At 41.9% G+C, this 25,773-nt stretch overlaps 1 protein-coding gene and 1 non-coding gene across 3 annotated transcripts in view; both read left to right on the forward strand.

Moving 5' to 3' along the window:
• Window positions 1–1,841: 1,841 nt before the first annotated feature.
• TCP11L1 (t-complex 11 like 1) overlaps window positions 1,842–25,773 on the forward strand; it is a 29,596-nt gene continuing 5,664 nt past the window's right edge. Inside the window, exons 1-7 of one of the 2 annotated variants that reach the window (XM_065883056.1) lie at window positions 1,842–1,888; window positions 5,068–5,251; window positions 13,280–13,412; window positions 14,608–14,728; window positions 15,475–15,695; window positions 19,300–19,436; window positions 22,182–22,378. In XM_065883056.1, coding sequence (XP_065739128.1) covers window positions 5,092–5,251; window positions 13,280–13,412; window positions 14,608–14,728; window positions 15,475–15,695; window positions 19,300–19,436; window positions 22,182–22,378 — 969 coding nt within the window. In that variant the 5' untranslated portion in view covers window positions 1,842–1,888; window positions 5,068–5,091. Of the gene's footprint in view, window positions 1,889–2,148; window positions 2,313–5,067; window positions 5,252–13,279; window positions 13,413–14,607; window positions 14,729–15,474; window positions 15,696–19,299; window positions 19,437–22,181; window positions 22,379–25,773 lie in introns of those variants that run through there. The other variant, XM_065883055.1, reaches the window with a different exon arrangement.
• LOC136127726 (U6 spliceosomal RNA) lies at window positions 15,822–15,925 on the forward strand. Its single transcript, XR_010656179.1, has one exon. It is a non-coding gene; the product is annotated as a U6 spliceosomal RNA (small nuclear RNA).

Below are 25,773 nucleotides of genomic sequence, written 5' to 3' on the forward strand. Positions count from 1 at the left end.
GGGTAGATCTCTCTAGGAGGGTGGTTTTAGCCTGGCTGCCTCTTAGAGTCACCTGGGAAGCTTAAAAAGTCTTGCCTGGCATCACCACTCACCCCACCCCCCTGAGCTTCTGATGATAGCTTTAGAACCACTGCTCCCCAGGAGATTCTGAGGTGAAGTCAGGGTTGAGAACCACTCATCTAGAGACTATGGTATATTCGTCTGGACTCAGAAGTGGGAACTGAATGTTTTCTGCCTAAATCTTAGTTCCAGTTAACTGAGTGTCCCCCCTCTAAAGTGAATCCTCATCTGAGAACTGTGTGTGTTTAAGAGAAAAATTCTTACTTCAATGTGCTAGTTAGTGAATGGTTTGAGGTTGCTGTATTGCCATCAGTCTTCAATACTTTAGGAGTGACTTTCCACGTGTGATTAATTTAGATGTAGCGTTTTTAAAAAATAAATTTATTATTGGCTGCGTTCGGTCTTTGTTTCTTCACCCCTTGGAGGGAGGGGGGCTGGGGGACTACTTTACCTTGCGGTTGCGCGGGCTTCTCGTTGCAGTGGCTTCTTTTGCTTTGGAGCACGGGCTCTAGGCGCGCGAGCATTCAGAAGTTGTGGCTCCCGGGCTCTAGAGCGTAGGGTCAGTAGTTGTGGCACGCAGGTTTAGTTGCTCCCCCGCATGTGAGATCTTCCCCGACCAAGGCTTGAACCCGTGTCCCCTACACTGGCAGGTGGATTCTTAACCACTGCGCCGCCAGGGAAGCCTGAGGTGTAGTGTTTGAAAGCACTAATTCGACTCCATCTTGTTTGTTCTAGTTACTTAAATTTAGCAGGTTTTATAGGCTGCAGGTAGGAGACTTGTTACATTCATTTTAAGGCATATATGTTTGATGCTCAGTCTTAAAGCATTTTACTAACGAACAGTTGAGTCATGTAGCTTTTACTTTTTAAGATTAGGCCCCAAAACTATTTCTATTCGTTTAGCTTACTATCTTACTACTACAGGCTGAGTAAAGCATGGTTTTCTAGTTATCCAGCGCCGCGATAGCCACGGCTCGGGTACCTGGGACAAAAGGAAAGGAGGCTCCAGAACAAGCTTGTCTTAACATGGGATGTTTCCTTTCTAGAACGCAGACGGCACATAAAATGCTGAGTGCTCACTGTGTTTCTCAACTGTCTAAACCGAGCTGAACCCTCATGGGACGTGTTTGCCCCCTCATCTTCCATCTTTTCAGGGCTAAAATCTCGCTCTTCCTGTCGACAAAATGAAGCAGCCACTTAGATAAAAGAGATGACCCAAACCAAACCGAATCTGTGCCATTAAAATGAGACTTGGCAATCAAGGTGGTGGGCGTGCCTTTTTTCTAACAGCCAAAATGAGGGGAGGGGAATGAACTATACGCTGCTACAAAACGTGATGTAATATTTAAATTTGAAAACCAGGGCGGGGAAAGCTTTGCAGCTAAACTGCCAACCCTTTTCCGTTATTTGACTGGTTCCGCGACCCCCCTTCCGCCGCCCGACTTTCCGTACGGAAACATGGCGCCGCCCTCTGTGGCGTGGGGTTGCCTCCCGGCTCCAAGTCACTGCCCACTGGGCTCTCTCCGCCAGCATCCTGCCGCGCCTCCCGCCTTTCCGTACGGAAACATGGCGTCGCCCTGCGTGGGACCGGCGCCTCCGGGCTAAGAGCTCGCTCCCGCTGTCCGAAGCTGAGGAGCTGCGGCGCTGGCCGCTGCCCACCCGAGCCGGTCGAGGAGGACTGCTCGCAGCGCAGTGAGGGGTGCGGCCTCGGAGGGGCAGAGGCTGAACCGCCCTGCCCGACGCGCATCCTCCCCGCCTCCGCCGCGGCGCCAGCCCCCGTCAGATTCCCGGCCGAGCGGCAGGAGGGAGGACGCCGACTCCGCTGCAGGTGAGCGAAGCGGAGGCTGGCAGCCCTGCGGGGCCCGCACGGGAGGAACAAGGTCGAGATTACAGGCATTTCTTCGCCTTTTTCTGTCGGTCAGTTCCCGGCGATGTCGGGTGGAGGCGAGGAAGAGGCAGAGAAGGCGGGAGGGTTGAGTCTTAGCGCGGCCTTTGTCCCACCCCTCGAGGCCGTCCTCCAGGCGCGCCCCGCTTCCTTTGCTTGCTCCCGGCCCTGCCACTCCCTCGCCGGCCCAAACAGTTGTTTACAACGGAATCCGGACGCTGGGTGTGAGTGGCGCTGAGTGCTAGGGGAGGTGATTCTCGCCGGCGCTGGACAGAGCTCTTTTGCTGAAAGACCCTTTCTCCTGGGGGAGTCTCTTGTGAGCAGCTTGGGCTCGGCTTGCGGCTCAGATAGACGGTCTTCACGGCAAGTGCGAGGGTCTTCTACCCCTCGGTTCCTTTTTTAGGCATAGCAGGAGTTGGGGCTTCTTGAGTGAATGAGCACGCTGTACGCAGTTAAATGGTTCCTCGCTAGATCCTGTAGTCCTCTAATTATAGTTACCATTTGTGGGAAGCCTGTTGTGCGCCAGCTGTCGTTATGTACGCTCTGTCGTTTACACGTCCCCCAAACCCAAGAGGCAGGTAGCTGCATTTTACAGTTGAGGAAATTGAAGTTAACACAGCTAGTAAAGAGCCAGAATTGGAACCCAGCTATGTCTGATACCAACGCCCATGCGTCCCGTATAAACTGACATTAAAGAGATGACACAGCTATCAACAAATACTTAGTGGGTATCTGTTTGAAGGATATATGTGTGTGGAGTATACGTAGGGAATGTGGTTGGTCTGGCCCTTAAGAAGTTAAAAATCTAGTTGAAGAGTTTTTTAAAAAATAAGAACTTGTAATTTTACCATCTGACCCCAACCCATCTCTCCTTCTTCATCACCTGCTGCTTGTTCGTCTACTTATTTTCTTCTGCTTTCGCTTGTGCCCTTTGAGTGAAATGCTGCCCTTTGTGAAAGGCCCCTCTTTTCACCTCCAGATAGTTTTTTGGTTTTTTATTTTTTTTGGCCGCACAGCCTGGCTTGCCAGATATTAGTTCCCCGACCAGGGATCGAACCCATCTCCTCTGCAGTGGAAGTGCTGAGTCCTAGCCACTGGACCGCCAGGGAATTCTCTCCAGTTGGTTTTTAATTGGGTGAAATCCTACTCTTTTCAAAAAGACAAGCTCAAATGTCACCTTTTCTGGTAAGGTTATCTCAACCTCCTTCCAGGCAGAATTAGTTTCTCCCTCTGCTGTATTCCCCTAGTGATTTCATAATGCCATTAACGATTAAGTTTCACTATATTTTCTTGTAAGACTGTCTCTCTCCCTCTCTAGACCATGCCTTTTCATCGTTGTATTCCTATTTAAATCAGAATATTTTGAATTGGATTTAAGGCAATGATGAATGCCAGATGTCTAATAGCCATCCCTACAGGAGTTCAGAGAAAGGTGCAAACATTGGTGAGGTTGGGAAGTGACCTGGGAGGAGGTAGGCATTGAGCCGAATTTTACAAGGATGGGTTAGTTTACTAAACTTAGTATTAAAGACCTGGAAATCCTGATTTTCCTCCTTATTGCACAGAATGCGTTACTTCATCCTTCTAAGCTAATTCCCAGCATATGAAGAGGATAAAATTAGAAGTGTTTTTATTGGTCCTTTCTTATAGAATATGCTGGTAATGTTATCTTTTGGGTCTTGGAGCATTTCTAGAGCCAGACAGGATTTAGGACAGAGGAGATGGGTGTCTGGAGTGGGTTGCTGGAAGGTAAAATGGAGCTACATTAAAGCAACCTTCATGTTAATAATACAGGCCTGAAAATGTCAATTCCAATAGCTTCATTCTATTTAATGGGGGTATCTGATGTTCAGTTAATTATATCAAGTGATTCTTCTTTTCTAATGTACAGAAGAGAATCTGCCAAACCTCCTGAAAATAGTCATTTCTTTTGATCCCTGGATTAACATCCAGGTATGTAATAAAGTCTGATTAGTGCTTATGAAAATGTTTTGTGATCTCCAAGTGCTGATAGTACAAATGCTAATATTTTCAGTATTATAAATGCAGAAAATGTTGTGTCTTTCTTTGCCCTTACTTAGAAACACATTAAGAATAGAGAACTCTAGGGAAAAAAAAACTTTACAAAAACCATTTATAGTAATTCAGAGGTTACTATTCCAGGCCTTTATTAACCAGGCCCAAACCAGCGTGTTAAGTGTTACTCTTCTTCTAATCAGCAACTAAGACAATTAAAATCCCTCCCAACCACATACATTATGGTTGTCTGCAACTTCCTACTTTACTCACCATCTTTTCCTGCTGACTGGCAAGAAGTTAACAAAAATAATTTGCCCCACACATTTTTCCTAAATGCTCCATGAGATTCTGCCTTCTGTTTGTCATCCCCAGGTGTCTTATCCACATAAGAGGATCAGGGAACCAACTCCTCAGCCTAGTGTATGTTTAATTCGAAGCCCGATGAAAAGCATTATTTCCAGAGTTTTCCTATCACTTCTCAGGACTGAAAGTAAAGAATTTAAGAATTGAATCACCTTTGATTAAAATAGATTCAGGGGGCTTTCCTGGTGGCGCAGTGGCTGAGAGCCCGCCTGCCGATGCAGAGGACATGGGTTTGTGCCCCCGACCGGGAAGATCCCACATGCCGCAGAGTGGCTGGGCCCGTGAGCCATGGCCGCTGAGCCTGCGCGTCCGGAGCCTGTGCTCCGCAACGGGAGAGGCCACAACAGTGAGAGGCCCGCGTACCGCAAAAAAAAAAAAAAAAAAAAAAAAAAAAAAAAAAATATATATATATATAGAAGCAGGCAGTTTATAGTGTTACCTCCCAACAGTTTAAGGTCCTGTGTTCTCATGACATGGTACTCAGATTGGGACAGAAGTATTCGAACTTGTTACTCTCTGAAGTACAGGTCCATAAATTTGATAGTTACAAGTGTCATTTTACAGGTGGTCTGTTTAATCATTGAAGTAGAATATTATAGCTGGATAAGACTTTAGCCAACCCATTGATTTTTACAGATGAGAAATCTGAAAGCCAAAGAAGTTAAATCATTTGCCCAGAGTCACACTGCTAGTTAGTGTCAGAGCAAGAACATTTTGGTTCATTTTCTTTTTCCCCCTAGGAAAGTGAATGAACTTAATTGAGAATGTCTGAAAACCTTGACAAGTCCAATATAAACGAAGAAGGAAAATCAAAATCAAATGATTCTGAGCAAGGCCTTGAAGATGCTGTGGAAGGTTCTGATGAAGCTTTACAGAAAATAAAGTCGGGCTCTCCTAGCACCCAAAGAGTGCAAAGACCTCACTGTAAGCACATTTGACTTTGGTTAGAAGCAATATCTTCATTGTTTTCAGATGATATTTTTATTATGCTTCCTTGTGCATGTGGCCTTGAACTAGGTTCTAATAATATGATAACATTGCCAATAATTAGCATTTTAGCATTAGCGACTGACAGCCTAGTCACTTTTGGGTTTTCAATTGCATGAGAAATTACAATTTTAGAATAATGTCCAGAATATTCCTGTTTTCCTCCAGCCTCAGTGACATTCCAGTTTGTCTGAAATGCTCTGAGAAATAGGAAGGTGGAGTGCAAATAGCAGCTTTAATTAAAAGAGTGTTTGAAAAGCCCAAGGCAGGTCCCAGCTAGGACTGTGCTTGTGCAGGTTGAAAAAAAAAGTTTTTGACTGTGAGTGAGTTCTCCCCACCCTAACTTCACTGCCTGGGGGCTTAGTTCCCACAAGGCTGAGGGGATTCACTTTGCTAACTGTGTGTGGTGAAGTCACTTCAGATCCCTGGCAGGGAGCAGGCTTCGTAGATGAAAGGGTGGCAGTTTCCGCATGCATTCCCAGCAGTTGCTCCAGCTCATGTCTTTTATTAAGAACACTCGAGGTTTTTGAAGTGAGTGCAAAAATGAAAGTTTTAAGAGGGGGTGTCATAGTCTAAGAATGTTAGTGTTGATGTTATCTCTTTAAAGTATAGATGATCAGTAATCCTTCATATTTGGAAGAAGTACAAACATTTTGGGGTTTAAGGTGTGTTTCTTTTAAAATGATAAAAGCCCCTCCCAGGTAATTTATTAGTCAACAGAGTATTCTTATAGCAAACATTGGTGGACCCCATTTTATTGTGGTTTATTATCACATAGATTTTGATAAATATACTGCTAGGTCAAATTGTGTTCAGGGAAGGAAATATGCTGTTAATAACAGCCTATCATGCATGTGTTAGGCCTTGTCTCCAATATGTATAGTTAGAAACCATCTGTTTTCTCGTTTTTAAAATGAGGAAAATACACGTTATCTCTTAGGGTCGTTGAAAAGTTTAAATGAATTCATGTAAAGCCCTTAGAACAGTGCTTGGCACATAATAAATGCTCAGTAAACATTAGTTGTTAATACTACTGCTACTAACATGTCATCTGTTGCATTTATTTACTTACTATAAAAAAAAATTTTTTTTTTTTGGCCGCATCACGTGGCTTGTGGGATTTTAGTTCCTCGACCAGGGATTGAACCCACACCCTGGGCAGTGAAAGTGCAGAGTCCTAACCACTGGACCACCAGGGAATTCCCCCATCTGTTGCATTTAAAGATACCAAGGACTGATAGCTGTAATGTGGCTGTCTATGGCCAATATGGTAGTTTTATCACTTGCAGTTTCTGGTAAAGAAGTACCTTTGGTTTAGATCTTCAGTTGTACTTTGATTAATGTCCTTGTCTTTGGCATCCTCTCAGTTTGATGGCATGATTCCAAATTAATGTCAGGCCAACACTAGACTATCTGAAATTGTATGTGGTTATGTCCTTAAGGCAACTTATCCTGGGACCCATGATCAAGAGTTGGGGAACCCAGGAACAGTCAAAAAAGTGTATCAACATGTGTGTGTATGTGTATTTTTCTAGGAAGAAGGTCATGGAAGCTTTCATTAAATTCTCATAGAGGTCCATATCAAAATGAGGTTTAAAATCAATGACCTAAAATATTGGCTTTCTTGCTCTTTCTCCTTGTAGTAATAGGTAGGTATAGGGCTGTGGACTCCAGTGGTAAAACTAAGACCCCATAGTCTGGGGACCAGGTCAGGAGACATCACTGCCTGCATAGAGCATAAATAAGAATTTATAAAATATGAAATTAGCTGTTTGCAGACATTTCTCCCAAACTGAATTTATAAGTAACTCTAAAATCACATCTGGGATGCTACAAATTAAAAGCAAAAAGATAGCCTTTAGCCTTGCAAATTATAATACAGAATAATGTTTTAAGGGTAGAACTGCTATTGGTAACTGTGATACTGTGATTTATTATAGGGAATGTTTGGTTTTCGTCCTATTTCTGGCACAGAGCTGCTAAACTATTGGAATTTCCTAAGTGATGAGAGCTAGAAAGATGTCTTTTGTTAGACTTGGAAAGCACCTAGGTAACCTAACCGAAGGATGGCATCTTGTTTGCCAAGGGACTCAGCCTTGTGATTAGAGGGTTGGAACTTTCAGTCCCACCCTCCCACCCCCACCTCTGGGGAGGAGGGTGGAGCTGGATGTTGTATCAGTTGCCAATGGCCAATTATTTAATCAAGTTTGCCTATGTAATGAAGCCCGCATAAAAACCCCGAAGGATGGGGTTCAGGGAGCTTCTGGGTTGGTGAAGACGTGGAGGTGCTGGGAGAGTGGCACACTGCTTCCCTATACCTTGCCCTATGCACCTCTTCCATCTGGCTGTTTCTGAGTTACATCCTTTTATAATAAACCAATAATCTAGTATGTAAAATGTTTCTGTGACTTCCATGAGCTGCTCTAGTGAATTAATTGAACGCAAGGAGAGGTTGTTGGAACTTCCCATCCGTAGCCAGTCTGTCAGAAGCAGAGGTGACTTGCTACTTACTAGCCATGTCATTTTGGGCAAGTTACTTAACCTCTCTATGCCTTTCTTTATCTGAATGGGGACAATAGTAATTCACTATTAGTTCAAAACTAGTTCATGTTACTAGGATTGTTAGAGGATTAAAGGAGATACTATTTGTAAAGCATTTTAGAATGGTGCCTGGTTCATAGGAAGCAAAATAATGTGTTTGTTTAAAACAAATAGACTTATTTTGATAACATTTAACATCAGTTTATGGTAAAAACTCTCAGCAAATAAAGAAGAGAACATCCACAAAATATAAAAGGACATTTACAGACTCTTACAGTTAACATCATACTCAATGGTGAAAGAATGAATGTTTCTCCCTGTAGGTTTGAGAACAAGACAAGGATATTTACTCTTACTACTTTTAATTAAAACTGAACTGGAGATCCCAGCCAGGCAATAAAAATAAATAAAAGGTATCCAGTTAGGGAAAAAAAAAAAAGTGACAATCTGGACTTGGGACTGTTGCCTGAAGTGGCGGGGGGGCAGGGGACTCAGTCTTGTAGGACTGAGTCCTTAACCTGTGGAATCTGATGCTGTCTCCAGGTAGTGTCAAAATTGAGTTGAACTGTACGACACCCGTCTGGTGTCAGAGAATTGCTTGGTGGTGTGGGGAAAAAACCTTCACCCCACTTCCCCTGCATGTAATGGAATTTGGGTTCAGAACTTTTAGTACCTGATACAGAATGTAGAAAAAGGTCAACATCATCATTCCTCCGGTTCTGACGAGTCTGGGGTCTCAGCATGCAGTTACCATCCTCCACCTGGGTGGGGGCCTTAGTTCCTGCAGAACTCAAAGATATGTATCACATTGTTATGCATATCTTACTAAATTACTGAGATCTGTTCAAGGGCAAGCACTGTGGCCAGGCTTACATCACAGAGTGGCTTAGGTCAAAAATGGCATCTTGTGTCAAGAGAGTCATGCCTGGTTCTTTTTCTTTGGAGACCACCTACCTACCCTATCTGCTTACAATATTTTGGGACTATGCAGACATCCTGTTTCTGCTTAAACTTCAACTCACTGATTTTAGCCTTTACCAGTGATCTTGCCTGCACCAATATTACCCTTTTATTCTAATAGTGATTTTTAAAAATTGAAGTATAGTTGATTTACAATATTGTGTTAGTTTCAGGTGTATAGCAAAGTGATTCAGTTATGTGTATATATATATATTTTCAGATTATTTTCCTTTATATGTTATTACAAGATATTGCATATAGTTCTCTGTGCTATACGGTAAATCCTTGTTGCTTATCTATTTTATGTATACTAGTTTATATCTGTTGATTCCATACTCCGAATTTATCCCTACCCCTCTCCCTTTCCCTTTTGGTAACCATAAGTTTGTTTTTCTGTGTCTCTGAGTCTGTTACTGTTTTGTATACAGATTCATTTGTATCATTTTTTTTTTGGAGTTTTTTATACTTTTTCTGAAAAATTAATTTATTTATTTTTGGCTGCATTGGCTTTTTGTTGCTGTGCGTGGGCTTTCTCTAGTTCCGGTGTGTGGGCTTCTCATTGTGGTGGCCTCTCTTGTTGCGGAGCACGGGATCTAGGTGCGTGGGCTTCAGTAGTTGTGACTTGCAGGCTCTAGAGAGTAGGCTCAGTAGCTGTGATGCACGGGCCCAGTTGCTCCACAGCATGTGGGATCTTCCCCGACCAGGGCTCGAACCCCTGTCCCCTGCATTGGCAGGCGATTCTTAACCACTGTGCCACCAGGGAAGTCCCTTTAATATACTTTAATTCTCTGCTCACAATGCACCTTTTGCTCTAGCATTTACTCACCTAGTTGATCAGTAAAAGTTGCCATATTCAGATGAAAAACATCAATTGTTATTCCAGTTAATATTTCCCATTTAGCATTTTAATTTATTAAATCAGGTCCTTATGAGATTCATTAGATAAACGGGTGACACCAAGTTCTTACCTTTCTAAAGTGCAAGACCAGACTGAATTATGGTGTCCCTATGTTTAGTTAATCAATCAGTGTTGATTGAGTGCACACTGTGTAGCGGGAGTCCAGCAGTGAACCAGGCACACATGCTCTCCGTCCTCCTAGAGCTTGCAATCTAGTGAGGAAGATACTGTAACAAACCATTTCCACACAGTGTAATATGTTCAATGGATAAGCTTTACCCTTGCTTCACTATACTCAGTCTATAGTAGCTCTTTGGGTGACATTTGCCATCTGCCCTCAATAAATGTCCATCTACTTGTGTGACTAGAAGCATCTCTTTAGAGTGTGTAGACTTTTCTGGTCCCAGAACCCCTTAGTGAAGGAAGGTGAGAGTAAGCCATTCTGAATTAGACCTTCATTTTATTTTGGAATCTGTTTGCCAGGCTCCCAAAGGGCATGTTTAACTTAATGAGGTTTTCAGTTTCTGTAACAGAGCGTCAGTGCACAAATGCTGTAACAATTTAGCAACAGTTTTTTAAAATATTTATTTATTTATTTTTGGCTGCGTTGGGTCTTTGTTGCTGTGCACGGGCTTTCTCTAGTTGCAGCGAGCAGGGGCTACTCTTCATTACGGTGCGCGGGCTTCTCATTGCGGTGGCTTCTCTTGTTGTGGAGCATGGGCTCTAGGCACGCAGGCTTCAGTAGTTTTGGCACGTGGGCTTCAGTAGTTGTGGCTCACGGGCTTTAGAGCGCAGGCTCAGTAGCTGTGGTGCACGGGCTTAGTTGCTCCATGGCATGTGGGATCTTCCTGGACCAGGGCTCAAACCCTTGTCCCCTGCATTGGCAGGTGGATTCTTAACCACTGCGCCACCAGGGAAGTCCCTACTGTACAGTCTTTTGTATCTCACTTTTTCACTAGGGATAATGCTTTTAGGATTCATCCATGGTTTTGCATGTGTCAGTAGTTTGTTCCTTTTTTATTGCTGAGTACTATTACATGGTATAGTTATACTACAGTTGTTTATCCATTCTGCTGTTACTGACATTTGGATTAGTTCCAGGTTTTGAATGTTATGAAGAAAGCTGCTATGAACATTTGAGTACAAGTCTTTACATAGCCATATGTTTTCAATTTTCTTGGGTAAAGACCTAGGAATGGGGTTGCTGGGTCATGTGGTAAGTGTATGTGTGTTTTACTTGGTAAGAAACTGAGAGACTGTTTTCCAAAGTGACTGCAGCATGCGGGATCTTTTTTTTTTTTTAGTTGTGGCATGTGGACTTCTTAGTTGTGGCATACATGCAAGATCTAGTTCCCCAACCAGGGATCGAACCCAGGCCCCTGCATTGGGAACAGAGTCTTGAACCTGCTGGACTACCGGGGAAGTCCCTCATTTTCTTAATAGAGTCTTCCACAGAGCAAAAGTTTTGACTTTTGGTAAAGTTTAATTTATCAGTTTTTTCTCTTACATTTTAAGCTTTTTGTATCCTATCTAAGAAATTTTGCCTAATCCAAGATCGCAAAGATTTTTGTCTGTGTTTTCTCTTGGAAGTCTTATAGTTTTAGCTTTTATATTTAGGTCTGCAGTTCATTTTGAGTTAGTTTTTATTTATCATGTGAGGTAAGGGTTGAGGGTCATTCTATTATTTATAGATTTCTAATTGTTCCAGCACTATTTGATAAAAAAACGAATCTTGCCTTATTGACCACAAATATACATATGTATGTGTGTGCATCAGTCTATTTTTGGATCCTCTGCTCTGTTCAGTTCGTCTATATGTCTGTCCTCATGCGAGACGCACACTGACTTGATTATTAGCATTATAGTAAATCTTGAAATCACTTAGTATAAGTCCTCCAACTTTATTCTTCGTTTTCAAAATAGTTTTGGCTTTTCTAGGTCCTGTGCATTTCCATACAAATTTTAGAATCAGTCTGGCAATTTCAACAAAAACTTTGCTGGGATTTTGATTGGGATTGCGTTTTATCGGTAGATCAATTTGGTAGAAATTGACATCTAAATAATACTGAGAATTGAAAAGATCTGTTGGGCCTTGATTTTAGATATTTATTGCATTTTACCAATATCCACAAAGCCAATATTCTTTATTATTTTTATTAATATTCCCTGGAAATGCTGAAAAAAATTTTGTGAGTTTTCTCAACTTCTCCTTATGTGAGTAAATAAAGATTTTTACCAGACAGAATATGACCAGCTCTTAGATTTGATTCCTTTTTCTGGTGAGCAAAAGAAAAAAGTGAAAGAAGAGGGAAAATAACTTTTCACTAACCTAGGAAGATCTTTATGTTTTAAACCCTGTGTAAACCAGTGGCATTTTTATCTCATTTTAAGCCCGGATCTTATCACCATTACATAAAATTAATATAATCATCTTCTAGGCCAGTGCTTTTCAAAGTGTGGTTTCTGAAACCATCAGTATCAGCTGGAGTCTTATGAGAGATGCAGTTCTCCAGCCCCATCCAGACAGGCCAAATCAGAACCCTGAGAGGGGGCCCAGCAATCTGTCTTCTTAAGCCTTCCCTGTGATTCTGATATAAACTAAAGACCTGCTATCATGGGCTTTTTTAAAAAGCAAACAAAATAACCCAGCTTTATTGAGATATAACTGATAAACCAAAAATGCAAGTATTTAATCATAGACTTTTTAAAAGTAGGAATTACCCTTTGTTCCTTGGCTTAGAACACCTGGGGAGATTTGTGAGAACTTTTTTTATGGAAGATAAATCTCAAACTTTATCAAAAGAAAGCAAAGAACAGAGACCAGTTATGAGGCTATTGCCACAGTTGACACAGAAGTAAAATCTGCAGGACCTGGATAACAGAGCAGTGGAAAGGGAGAAGTCAGAGATGACTCTGAGGTTTTTGATTCAGTGGGCCTGCATTCTACAAATTCTTGTGTCACACACTCTAATTTGTTCATTTGTCAACTTCAGAATTCTTATATTGTCCTAGTATCCTGTACAGGGTAGTGGTTTTAGCACTGTTTAAACAGCACCTGGCTCAAGGCTATTTTAATTTGGGGAGACTGGTTCAAGGCACAGTGTTAACGATGGAGCAAAATGTAAACTGCTGATGGGAACAAAAGAGAAGATCCTAAATCTGGTGTCTGTTTTCCATTTAGGGTAGACAGGAGGCATAGGGATTAGAAAAAATTCTCAGCTTGCTGGGAAGATGATAATCAGTAACTTTAAAAAGTGATAATCAGTAACTTTAAAAAGTTTTTCTAAGTCTTAGTTTACTGTAATCATTTTCCACTGACCAGTTTTGGCAAAAAAAAAAAAAAGATGTTTTGAGTATTGTAAATGATCTGTGCTTTTAGGATTCTAGGTTAAAAGAAAAAAAAGAATATGAAATAGGTAAAATTCTATTTGAAATTGCCAGAATATTTTCATAAGTAAAGGGATAACTGAAATTATTAGCTGGTACCAGAGCCACTACCTTCTCCTTAATTTAATAGAAATCCTAATCTAGAGGAACAGACCTCTTACACTGGATTTTTGTTATAGCTAGTCCTCCTCGATTCGTGACAGTAGAAGAACTTCTAGAGACAGCAAAAGGAGTAACTAACATGACCATAGCCCATGAAATTGTCATAAATGGAGACTTTCGGATTAAACCAGTTGAATTACCAGAAGACAGGTAAGGTGGTTACTGAGTTATCTTGTTTGGTAGAACAAAGCCATTTCCCAGTTCTGGAAATGTTTTCTTCACTTGATGTCAATATATTCTAATATATTTTTCCTTTTGCATGTTGCTAAAATATGTTCCTTATCCTGGGAATTACTAGAGTTCGATAGTAGATCTCAGGACCACTGATCCTTGACAATGTAGTAAAAGGTCTGGAAACCTCCTGTGGAAGTCTTGCATGTCAGCTTCTTCCCACTCCATAGGATTTAGCTGCCTCCTCTTGTGTGTTCATTGCACTGTCTCCTTCATTTCTCATTTGTAACTATCACATTTTACTGTCGTTGTTGGTTTACTTGCATTCTTCACCGGATTTGTAAACTCCTTAGAGACGAGGACTATGCTTTATTCTCTATCCCTACCTAGTACCTGGCACATATCATATTGAATCTAAAATTCTGTTGATTGTAAGGTGCACCTTTTAAAGATGGATTGTCACAAGAAGGAAAAAACATTGCCCATTATAATTGTGAAAGTACCATGAAAAAAATCGGGATTCTCTTGACAAAGGAGGAGCGATGGCTGCTGGATCAGCAAGCTATAGTGTCTCCCTCATGAGGCTTCTGAATATGACTTTACAAACATTTCTTATATGTTCTGCAAGGATAGTACTTTTTCACATTAATCATGAAGAATTAATTACTTGTCTTGCTCTCATGACATAAAGACTGGTTTTCCTGAAATGCTATATATAAGTTGTTATATCAGTAATTTGGTACCTAATTAAACAGTTGTCCAGTATGTCACATGGGAATAGGATAATTTTAGGAAACAAACTTAAAGTTTAAAGTCTTAAACAACTAAATCATAAATATCTTAGGAAACTTGCTGGTATCGGGGAACTTAAATTAACAGATCTGAACTTTCCAGTATTCTTTTTATCATATGGCACTGTTATGGGCTGTTATTTGGACTAATGTCACCTGTCAAATTAGTTGAAAGTTATTTTTTCCAATGAGGTACTTATTGAAATAAATCACTAACTAAAAATAAGTATGTGATTGGTTTAGGTATATCTGGGAAATCTTTCCTTCATCCAAATAATTAAAAAAATTTTTCTTACCCTAAACCTGTAGAATTTGTGCTTTTGAAAGTAATTTGAGGCAATAATATTTTATTTGCTTTTGCCTTTTTTTCCATTTGCCTCCAGCTTGGAGAAGAAAGTAAAGGATATTGTACATAAAGCTTTTTGGGATTGCTTGAGTGTCCAGTTATGTGAAGACCCCCCAACTTATGACCGGGCCATCAAGCTTGTTGGTGAGATCAAAGAGGTGAGGCGAAGAGCAAGTTGTGCTGCTTTCCTCGTATGTTAGGAGTACTTACTCATCCTGTGTTACTGTGCCAGAAGGCGTTAAAGAAATTGAAGGATCGGGATTCTAAATTGCTTGCCGAAATGTGGATTTAGGGTATTTTTGGCTTACTGGTCTTTAAAAATTTTCAAAGAAGCTGTGATAACCTGAGGGCATTACTCTTCTAAATGAAAAGAAGGTTCATATTTTTGAAAACAGAATTATTTAAAGAAAACAAGTTATTTTATAAAATACAGATAATTTATAAAATTTTTAATTGATATGAACACCTTCAATAAATAATGACCATAAAAGCGATTCAGTCTTTGGGACAGAGAAGGCATTAAGTGAAAGGTAGAACTGTTTTTGCAATACCTTTAGCAACAGTTTTCCAAAGAAGTAATGTGTCTGTGGAAATTGCCATCTGTTGTTAGCTCACAGGCACACACTAATTAATGTGGGGTTTTTTTTTTTCACTTCTAACAGTTTTTTCTTCCTGCATCCAGTTGATTGCTACCTAGAGCTTAAATGGAAGCTTAAATAGCTAGTCTAAATGATTTGTAAACATGTTTTTCTGTCAGTTTGTTGAATAAGAGGTTAAAATGTATGCACCATTACAATAGCAGTTGGTAAGCCCTTATAGGAATAATTGTAAATTCCTTTACATATAATCAAAAATGGCTTCTGACTAGGAAGCTTTGATTAAACTTGGCTGTGCTCTCTTGTAGACGCTCTTATCTTTCTTGCTGCCTGGTCACACTAGACTGAGAAACCAGATAACAGAAGTCTTGGATCTGGATCTGATAAAGCAGGAGGCAGAGAATGGGGCCTTGGACATTTCCAAGCTGGCAGAATTCATTATTGGCATGATGGGGACACTGTGCGCACCTGTTCGAGATGAGGAAGTGAAGAAACTAAAGGACATTAAGGAAATAGTGCCCCTTTTCAGGTATGGGCACTGTGTTAATCACCTTCAGGGCACCTAAAATACAGAGCCTATTTTCAGAGTTAGACTTCCTCAAGTGTAGGTATTCATGCATTTAAAAAAAAAAAATTAAAAAGCAAATATTTTGCTGTGCTCACTTCGGCAGCACATACACTAAAATTGTAACCATGCAGAGATTAGCGTGGCCCCTGTGCAAGGATGACTTGCAAGTTCGTGAAACGTTCTGTATTTTTTTAAAATAGTGATTATAATAAGAAAAGGAGGAAGGGATGGAGTGAAGGGAGGGAAGAGAAAGGGAAGGCTGAAAGGAAGGAAGGAAGGGGAAAAAGACAGTGAACTTGAGACTCTGGGTGAGGTTATAGTCTGTATATTCTTTAACTGGTTGAAGGCAGGTCAAGGTAAAGACTGATAATTAGCATATGTTTTAAAAATGTTAAAATTCAAATCTGTTTTTTACTAAAATCAATATAAATCCAATGAAACAAAAAGGCATGAGATATTTTTTAAAAAGCAAACATTTTATAAACTATAGAAAAGGAGAAAGAAGGAAAAATTTCACCCGTAATTTTACCACACAAAGGCACAGTCACTACTGTCATATTGATATATAAATTTTTTTGGTTTTTTTGCCTCAGCATTTTATTTTGAAAAATTACAAACATACAGAAAAGTTGCGAAAACAATACAATCAACACTCATATAACCCTTACACAGATCCACCAGTTTTTAACATTTAGTCAGTTTGCTTTATCTTTTTATATATACACTGAGTATGTGCACATTGAGTATGTACGTATGTATGTATATTTTTTCCCCTGAACCTTCTGATGGTTAATGTCAGATATTATGACATTTCACCCGTAACTATTTCAGCAACTACTTCCTAAGAATGTGGATATTCTCCCACATAATCAAAATACAACCAGGACATTCAAGAAATTTAACATTAATGTAATCCTATTAACTAACGTTTAGTCCATGTTAACTTCCTTTAGTCTTTTGCATGTTTATTTTTAAATGTATACAGTTGTGATCAAATTTATATAATTTATATGCTAATATGGGCAAAGGATTGACATGATGCTGCCTGAGAATTTGACTTTTGGTTAACTGCTTTACTGTTTCCCTGTAAACAGATGAAGGTGTTATGTATCAAAATACTACTAGGTAACATTACTTATGGGGAAAATGACCTCTAACTGGTAAATTGCATCTAGACAGAAAGAAATGATAATGAACTATAAATATTCGATGGCACATCATACTTGATACTTCCTTGAGTGGGGAAACTTTTATAACTGGGCATGCCCCCCATAGAGACCCTAGAAGGCATGCCGTGGAGTTATTACGAGCTTTTAAGTCAGGGTGCTCCCACATTTCTGAGCTGTCTGTTCATGACTGATATTGTAACTCTTCTTGAAGAGGAGTGCTTGGTGCCACCCTGTTGGCAAGCTGTGTGAATAGATGGTGCCAAACCTGTGGCTTATTGTCTTGTGAGTCTGACTGTTCAGCTGAACCAAAGAAGACCTCCCGGTGGGCACTGCAAGCCTGACTTTTTTTTGTTAACATTACACCCTAATTATTTCACTTATTTTTTCATTGAAAGTATCATTGAGATAATTATATATTCACATGGAGTTGTAAGAAATAATACAGTACACTTTATCCAGCTTCTCCCAGTGGTGACATCGCAAAACTATCAGAACCAGGGTGTTGACACTGATACAGTCCACTGATCTCATTTAGATTTCCTGTATACACATGTATATGTTTATTTATAGTAACTTTTATACAATTTTATCACCTAAGTTGGAATATCCACCACCACACTCAAGATACTGAACAGTTCCAGCACCACAAGGATCTCTTGCATTGCCCTTTTATAACCAACTTACATTACGTTACTTTTTTAAACTCTCCATAAGCATTTTCAGTGGCTGCAATATATTCATTCACATAGATACGATTAACTGTTTCTCTGTTAAGATGGACAATTAGATTATGTATAGTTATTTAGTATTTAACCCTGCAGTGAACATCTCTGCACAAAACTTTTTTCTTTATTTTAGGTTATTTCCTAAAGATAGGTTCTTAAAATGGGATTACTGTGTCAGAGGATGTGAACAGTTTTAAGATTCATTGCATGGTACCAAGTTGCTTTCCAAAAGTTTTATAAGTAAAAAAAGTTTAATCTCTAGCCTTCTTGATATCATTATGCTGTCAATATTCATTACATAGAAAAATGCCCTTCACTGTCAGGTTCCCTCTCTCCTATTAACTAACGTTTAATAGGAGAGAACATGTTGAAAAGACTGCCTAAATATAGTTATTGATTTGTTCATTCATTCAACAAGCTCTTACTGAGCACCTCTTATGTGCTAGGCACGGTGCTAGACATTAGAAATAATATAGTCGGTAAGAGCTCAAAATCAGCTAAGTTAAATGAGGAATTCCTTGGAAGAGAGTCCTCTGGGGAAATAGCTGGTAGCAAACTCAACCTAACTCAGATTCCTACTGGAAAGAGAAGGGACTGGGGAAACTGGTAACCTGGGAGTATACACCCTATCTGAAGGAGGCCACAGTGGCCGCTTAGTGCCAGCCGATTGTAGTTGTGGTGGAGTTTGGGCCCGGGTTGCCAGATCTTTTGATTTTTCAAGAAAAGCTAGAAATCCTGGCTTTTAAAAACACTGTGAGCATAAAACATGATTGTGGGTTACTTCCAGTCAGTGGTCTGCCACTTGGCAGTCTCCAGTAGTCTCTGGTTTCCTGTAGGTGGATTTAGGGGACTGTTGGGAATGCTCAAAGGAGAGGCAGAACACCCTCCAGAAAGTGGGCTGCCCCACGCATTTGGGAGAGGGACAGAGTGGCAGGGTGAGGGGCCCTGAGTTGTTCCTCAGAGTGTATATCCTTTCCCATACATATCACCTTATGTGTGGGTGAGTTTATTCTGTCATACGATGTTCAGTCAGTCCCAAAGGACATCAGGGGACTGGGAGGACATTTGATCCTGTTCTTACCTGTGTAGGACCACACCTAAACCTGCACCTTGGGTTTTTATCCACTTTCTGCAAGTAGGTCGCTTAGCAGCTCCTGACCTCTGGTAAGAGTGCTGCTGGTATGTGACAGGCGTGGTATGGAAGGCATCCTTGGCATTGCATCAGGTCTGCCCACTGGTTACATTCAGAGTGTGAGCTAGCAATTATGCCATGAGAGCTAGAGCATAAAACCTGCCGTGAACATATTAACCTGTGTGAGCGTGGAGACCAGGTGGTGAACTCTCTGCTCTTAACCTCGGGTCTGGGGCCCCGTCCTTCCTCTGCAGCCAAGAGGGCTGACCCAGAGCCAAAGAAAGAGCTCTGGGCCTGACAGGCAGTGGGGGAAGTGACGTTTGCCTAGGGGCAAGGGTGGGGACAGAGAGCAACTTAAAAATTTGCAGTCCTTTCTTCTAAATTTGTTTTTTTTAATCTGCGTTCTCATGGCTTCTCCAACTTTTCTTGCCACCCTTTCTGAGATGAAAAAACTGTCTCAAATCAGCTAATTTCATATTTTTTTTACAGCAGTGTTTACTTTACAAGTGCCCAGTGATAAATCCTTTTATCTCTTTCAGGGCAATTTTTTCCGTGTTGGACCTAATGAAAGTGGATATGGCAAACTTTGCTGTCAGTAGCATTAGGCCACATCTCATGCAGCAGTCAGTTGAATATGAAAGGAAGCAGTTTCAAGAGTTTTTGGAGAAACATCCAAGTATGTTTAATGTTTTGTGGTGCCTGTTTGTTGTCTGTGCTTTTTCATTTTAGTGGCTGTAGCTTGCCGCATAATGATATTTTCAAAACAAAATGAGAATTTAGTATGAGAGTGAAACTGTGCACCTCAGATTGGGACTTGAACCCACGTGCTGGGACTCAAACCCAGCCAAAACCCACGGTCTTCCATCTGAGATCACACACTTGGTTTCAGGACTTAATGAAGCTCAGGTTCGTGATATCTCATCGAAGAAAGAATTCAGCGAGAGACAAAGTGATGGGTAAGAAGTGGATTTATTTAGAGAGAAACACACTCCACAGACAGAGTGTGAGCCATTTCAGATGGTGAGAAAGGCACCAGGCTATGGGGTTGTCAGTTTTTATAGAGGTGGGTAATTTATAGGCTAATGAGTGGGAGGAGTAGTCCTGCTATTTCAGGAAGGGGTGGTGATTTCCAGGAATTGGGCCACCGCCCACTTTTTGATCCTTATGGTGGGCCTGGGAACTGTCATGGCGCCTGTGGGTGTATCATTTCGCTTGCTGATGTGTTACAGTAAGCCTATACTGAGGCTCCAGGTCTAGTGGAAATTGACTTGTCCGCCATCTTGGATCCATTTGGTTCTAATCAGTTTATGTCATGTCTTCGGGCGATATCATTCTTTCAAAGGTTGTGCCCTGCCCCCTTCCCTCCTGTTTCAGGAGTAGTCTAATTTGGAGACGGAAAAGGACAAGATGTTAGGCCCTGAAAACTTAGTTGACAAGCAAGAGAACTGTAAGTAGGAGAGGAGAACAGAAATTTAAAAAAACAAAGAAGCCCTAAATTAAATGGGTTTTTATGAAAACACCAGTTTGAGGTGAATTGTATACTTGGCCTTGGTTTTAAGAACATGATGAACTTCTTAGGACTATTTAGCTCACTTTTCTCCTCTCTATGAGGTACGTCAAGAAATTTCACTTTGCTTCTCTTCTATATGCATAAATCTGGTTTCGTACCCAGAAAAAGTCTCATTTTTATGAACCTCTCAGATGACCGCAGGAAACAGATAAATTAAAATCCAAACTATGTTTCATTTCTAGGGTGCTTTTTTGGTCTCTGCACTGGCAGCTGATGTTCTAAGTGAACTGCAGTCTTCAGTTCCAATTTATTACGAGTTCCATTTAGCCTCTAAGTTTGCGGGTCACAAGATGAAAATGGCAGTCTCTGGATAGATTGTGTTGCCTGACCAGGATCAGGTCAACAGTTGCTCATCCAGCTCCAGGCAGAGAAGTTGGAACTGGTCCTGAGGGCCAGGAGGAATCAAGAAAGGGCAGAGTTAAAGGAGCAGTACTAGAAGATTGGTTAGTGTTTACTGTGTACTAGGCTTGTGCCAAGGGTGTACCTGTGTTGCCATAGGTGACCTCACAGTAAGCCTACGAGGTAGGCAGTATTTTTTAAACCAATTTTACAGATGTGGTAATAGATTTTGAGAGGTTTTTAAAAAAATTTTGGCTGTGCCAGGCGGCATGCGGGATCTTAGTTCCCTGACCAGGGATCGAACCTGTGCCCCCTGCATTGGGAGCTCAGAGTCTTAACCACTGGACCGCCAGGGAAGTCCCCAGATTTTGAGAGATTTTTGATCAGAATTGATGACCACACAGCTCCCTTTCTCAACCGGTATTTTACTGCCCCTCAGGAGAAACCAGGGTTGCAGTTTACAGGCTGAAGAGCCTTTGTATGAGGGCCAGGTGCGGACAGCCGGGGCCCAGGCGCTGAGCCGGTCCGAGTCTAGTGCTTATCACTCACAGCATGAAAGCCGAGGTTTTCCAGGGCTGATTGCCTACAGAATGCTGTCTGCAGAGGCGAAAGGGAGAGTGAAGCTCGGAACCAAGAGCTCGGTGTGATCAGCATGTGGGCAGAACCAGAGGAGTGTCCTGTTGCAGCAGTGAAGAGTGGACTCCACCCATGCCCTCGGCTGCCCATTTTGTTTTAAGGTGGCCTCCACTGGCCGGGCTGCAGCCTATTCCAGGTCTTGTCAGAGGGGTGTTTGCTCATACAATGTGGACAAAAACCTCATCTTCTCTCTCTTGTGTCCCTCAGAGTCCCTGGTGCATTATTCAGCTTAGAAAAGTAGGGGAAGCATGCTGGTGGATGAAAAACAACTGAGGTTCCCCCCACCCGCCCCGCAGTGCTCCAAACACTGCACAGTATGTGTCAAATACGTGACAGAACTTACCCCCCACCCCTACCCCAGCAAGGCTGAAAGTAAACCAGATTGATACAAGACTAAGATCTAGACAAGGACAAGCCTCATCTTCAGTGTGGAGGGTACTTTACACTGGGAAACTCTAGTCAGTGTCTCATCCCATCTGTCTCTGGGCAAGAATTTTTGCATCTCACTGAGCTGGAGCTATCAGAGCTTCCAGCCACGTATCATGCAGGAGTGGCCAGGGTGGGAGAGAAGAAAGTGGAGGTCTTCTGAACATCCAAGGTGGCATTTATATCCACTGTTGTGCTTCGTCCTCACAGCAGCCTGTGAGGTGGTGGTGGACATTTCTTTGTATTAAGAATCTTGACAGTCAGACAATGGCGTATCTAAGAACACTCAACTGGTACCTGGCAATCTTGTGATGTGAACCGAGGTCTATTTGATTCCAAAGTCCTTACTCTATACTTTTACCACAGTTCCAGGATGATCTTCCCTAAAGTAATTCTGGGAAGAATCCGTCCAGAGCGTTCCAGTAATGTTCGAAGCCTTGCTTTTCACAGATTCCCTGGACTTTGTCACCCAGTGGCTGGAAGAAGCCGCAGATGACCTTATGAATCAGAAGTATAGAAATGCCCTGCCGGCTGTGGGAGAGGCCTCTGGCTCTGGGGACAGTCCCGGGCCAGATCCTGTTGCTGTCCAGAATTATGCGTACCTGAAGCTTCTGAAGTGGGACCATCTCCACAGACCTTTCCCTGAAGTAGGTGCTCCAGAGCAGTCTGACTGCTCACTGCTGAACTTTAAAAAAAATAATGGTTATAATTCACATGCCAGAAAAATCTCCCTTATAAGTTGTATAATTCACTGGTATTTAGTACATTCACAGAGTTACGCTTCCATTACCACTGTTTAATTTCAGAACATTTCCGTCACCCAGAAAGAAGCCCTGTACCCATTAGCAGTCACAACCCTCCCCCCACCCCTTGGCAACCATTAATCTTCTTTATGTCTCTATGGATCTGGCCTATTCTGGACTTTTCGTTTAAACGGAATCAGGCAATGTTGGCCATTTGTGTCTGGCTTCTTAGCATAAAGTCCATCCGTGTTGTAGCATAAATCAGTACTTCATTCTTTTAAAGTTTTTTTTATTGTGTTAAAATATACACAACATAAAATGTACCATTTTTAAGTGTACAGTTTAGTGGCACTAAGTACATTCACATGACTTTGCAGCCATCACAGCCACCCATTCATGGAACAAATTGGAACCCAGTACCCTTTAAACACTAACTCCTCATTCCTCCCTCCCCCGGTTCCTCTGTGTTCTTGAATCTGACTACTTTAGCTACCTCATATGAGTGAAATCACACAGTATTTGTCCTTTTGTGACTTGCTTATTTCACTTAGTATAATATCTTCGAGGTTCATCCACAATGTTGTTTGTGGCAGCATTTCTTTTCAAGGCTGAAAAATATTCCATTGTATGGCTATACCCCATTTTGCTTCATTCATTCATCAGTTGATGGACAACTGATGGGCAACTTTTGGGCTATTGTGAATTGTGCTGCTCTGAATATTTGTGTACAAGTTTTTGTGTGGCCATGTGTTCTCAGTTCTCTTGAGTATGTACCTATGATTAGAATTGCTGGGTCACGTGGTGACTCTTAAGTTTAACGTTCTGAGGAACTGCCAGACTATTTTCCAAAGCGCCTACCTCATTTTCCAGTCCCACCTGCAGTGTATGGGGCTTCTAATTTGTGCTGCTGAGCTTCTGTCCTGTGTTTACTCATCTTGATGAAAACCCAAACAGTGACGGTGCTTTTCACTTTTATCTAAAGAAACTTCTTCCCCTTCCATGCAGGGCAATATATATTTTTTAAAATTTATTTATTTATTTTTGGCTGCATTGTGTCTTTGTTGCTGCGCACGGGCTTTCTCTAGCTGTGGCTCGTGGGTTGTAGGCACGCGGGCTTCAGTAGTTGTGGCGCACGGGCTTCGTTGCTCCGCAGCATGTGGGATCTTCCCGGACCAGGGCTTGAACCCGTGTCCCCTGCATTGGCAGGCGGATTCCTAACCACTGCGCCACCAGGGAAGCCCAGAGCAATATTTTTTTTCTTTGTATGTTTTTCGCAGTAAGTGCTTCTAACTGCAGGAGTCCTTTAAAGACATGACTAACAGGGGAGTCCCCCAGCAAATAGCTGGTTTGGCGTCTAGACTCCCCCTCTTTTTTGAGGGCACTCGCGCTTCTTATTTCTAGCCTCATATCCTGCTACTTCTCGAAGTTTCTTTCTCAGTTCCTTATTTTTCTTTTTAAGATGTTGTGAGCCTAAAGTTTCACCTCTTGCCTTGTGAGTTCCCTGTTTTGTGCCAGAGCAGGCTCTCAAGGGGATATTGAAGTTGGGGTGGGGAGCTTCCTTCCTGCAGAGTGACATGCTCTCTGCTCTCTCCTGCAGACTTTTCTCTCAAAAGATAGCCGTGGGGGAAATGGTGTTTTCACTGGGGACAGATGTCTCCTCTCAGAATTGATCCTTGGAAATCCTTTGCGTCCTAAACCCAAGTACGGCACACTGCTAGGAGGCCGCAAAGCAAGGGTGCTGCCCTGTAACAAAGTGAAGTCAAAAAAGAGACTGGTAAAGCCTCTCTGTTTAACAATAGAGGAGTCTCAGCCTTCAAAGATGGCTTTTACTTCTTAGGGAGAATTCTGGGCTAAGACTCCACATTGTTAATGTCTCGATTTGGTGTGTCAGTTTCTTATAGCAAGACTGGTCCTTAAAGTTTATTTGATTCATCTGTAAAAACTCAGATCAGAAGTCATATCTCCTCAGCCTTTCCACTTCCCTTTACCTCACCCCACACAGAGGACTTTGGCCTGGCAGCACCCAGGCCCGTCAATAACACGGGGACGCCGTCATGGAAATTCACTCACTGACTACTTTCCAGGTATTATCTGTCATTCCTACTTTTTCTACTTATCGTTCATTTTTCTCTTTCTTTATTCACTTCCCAGTTCTTGAGAGCCTCCTTTGTGCTGGATACTGAGGGGGATACTGAGGTGAATAAGTGTATTTCTCCCCTCCTTCCCTCCTGTGTCCTGGATAGGGTGGCTGGTTGTCTGGTTTACCCAGGACTGGGAATGGGTGTGGGGAGGGGAAGTGTTCACAGGACCTGGGAGTTTCAGTTTTAAACCAGGCCACTCCTGGAAAAACTGGGATGAGTTGGCCCCCTGTGTACCTCATTACTCTGTCCCATCTAATGATGTAATTCCTATTTATTGAGTGCTGGCTCTGCCAGCCACTTTATTATTATCTTTCTTTTTTTAATACATTTATTTATTTATTTTTGGCTGCATTGGGTCTTCACTGCTGTGCGTGCGCTTTCTCTAGTTGCAGTGAGCAGGGGCTACTCTTCGTTGAGGTGCGCGGGCTTCTCACTGCGGTGGCTTCTCTTGTTGCGGAGCACGGGCTCTAGGCACGTGGGCTTCGGTAGATGCTGCGCGTGGGCTCAGTAGTTGTGGCTTGTGGGCTCTAGAGCACAGGCTCAGTAGTTGTGGCTCATGGGCTTAGTTGCTCTGCGGCCTGAGGGATCTTCCTGGACCAGGGATCGAACCCGTGTCCCCGGCATTGGCAGGCAGATCCTCTACCACTGTGCCACCAGGGAAGTCCCAGCCACTTTATATACATGGTCTCTTTTCATCTTTCTTTCTTTCTTTCTTTTCAATTTTTATTGGAATATAATTGATTTACAGTGTTGTGTTACTTTCTGCTGTACAGCAAAGTGAATCAGTTATACATATATCCACTCTTTTTTAGATTCTTTTCCCATATAGGTCATTACAGAGTATTGAGTAGCATTCCCTGTGCTATACAGTAGGTCCTTAATAGTTATCTATTTTATATATAGTAGAGTGTATATTGTCAATCCCAGTCTCCCAACTTATCCCTCTCCCCTTTTTTCGTCTTTAAAACAGCACTGTGAAGGAGGAATCCCCATTTTGCCTAGGGCTCAGAGTTGAAGAAACCCGCATGAGGTTGTGCTGCTATTAAATGATGAAGTCTGGATTTACACCCAGTCTGGCTTACGTTGTACTGCAGCCTTCCTAAGGGAGAGGGGCACTGTGGTGGAAGAATTCACACCTGACTCCCTTATGGCCGGCTC

The sequence above is a fragment of the Phocoena phocoena genome, chromosome 8 (genome assembly GCF_963924675.1).
Source record: "Phocoena phocoena chromosome 8, mPhoPho1.1, whole genome shotgun sequence".
NCBI classification, from domain to species: domain Eukaryota; kingdom Metazoa; phylum Chordata; class Mammalia; order Artiodactyla; family Phocoenidae; genus Phocoena; species Phocoena phocoena.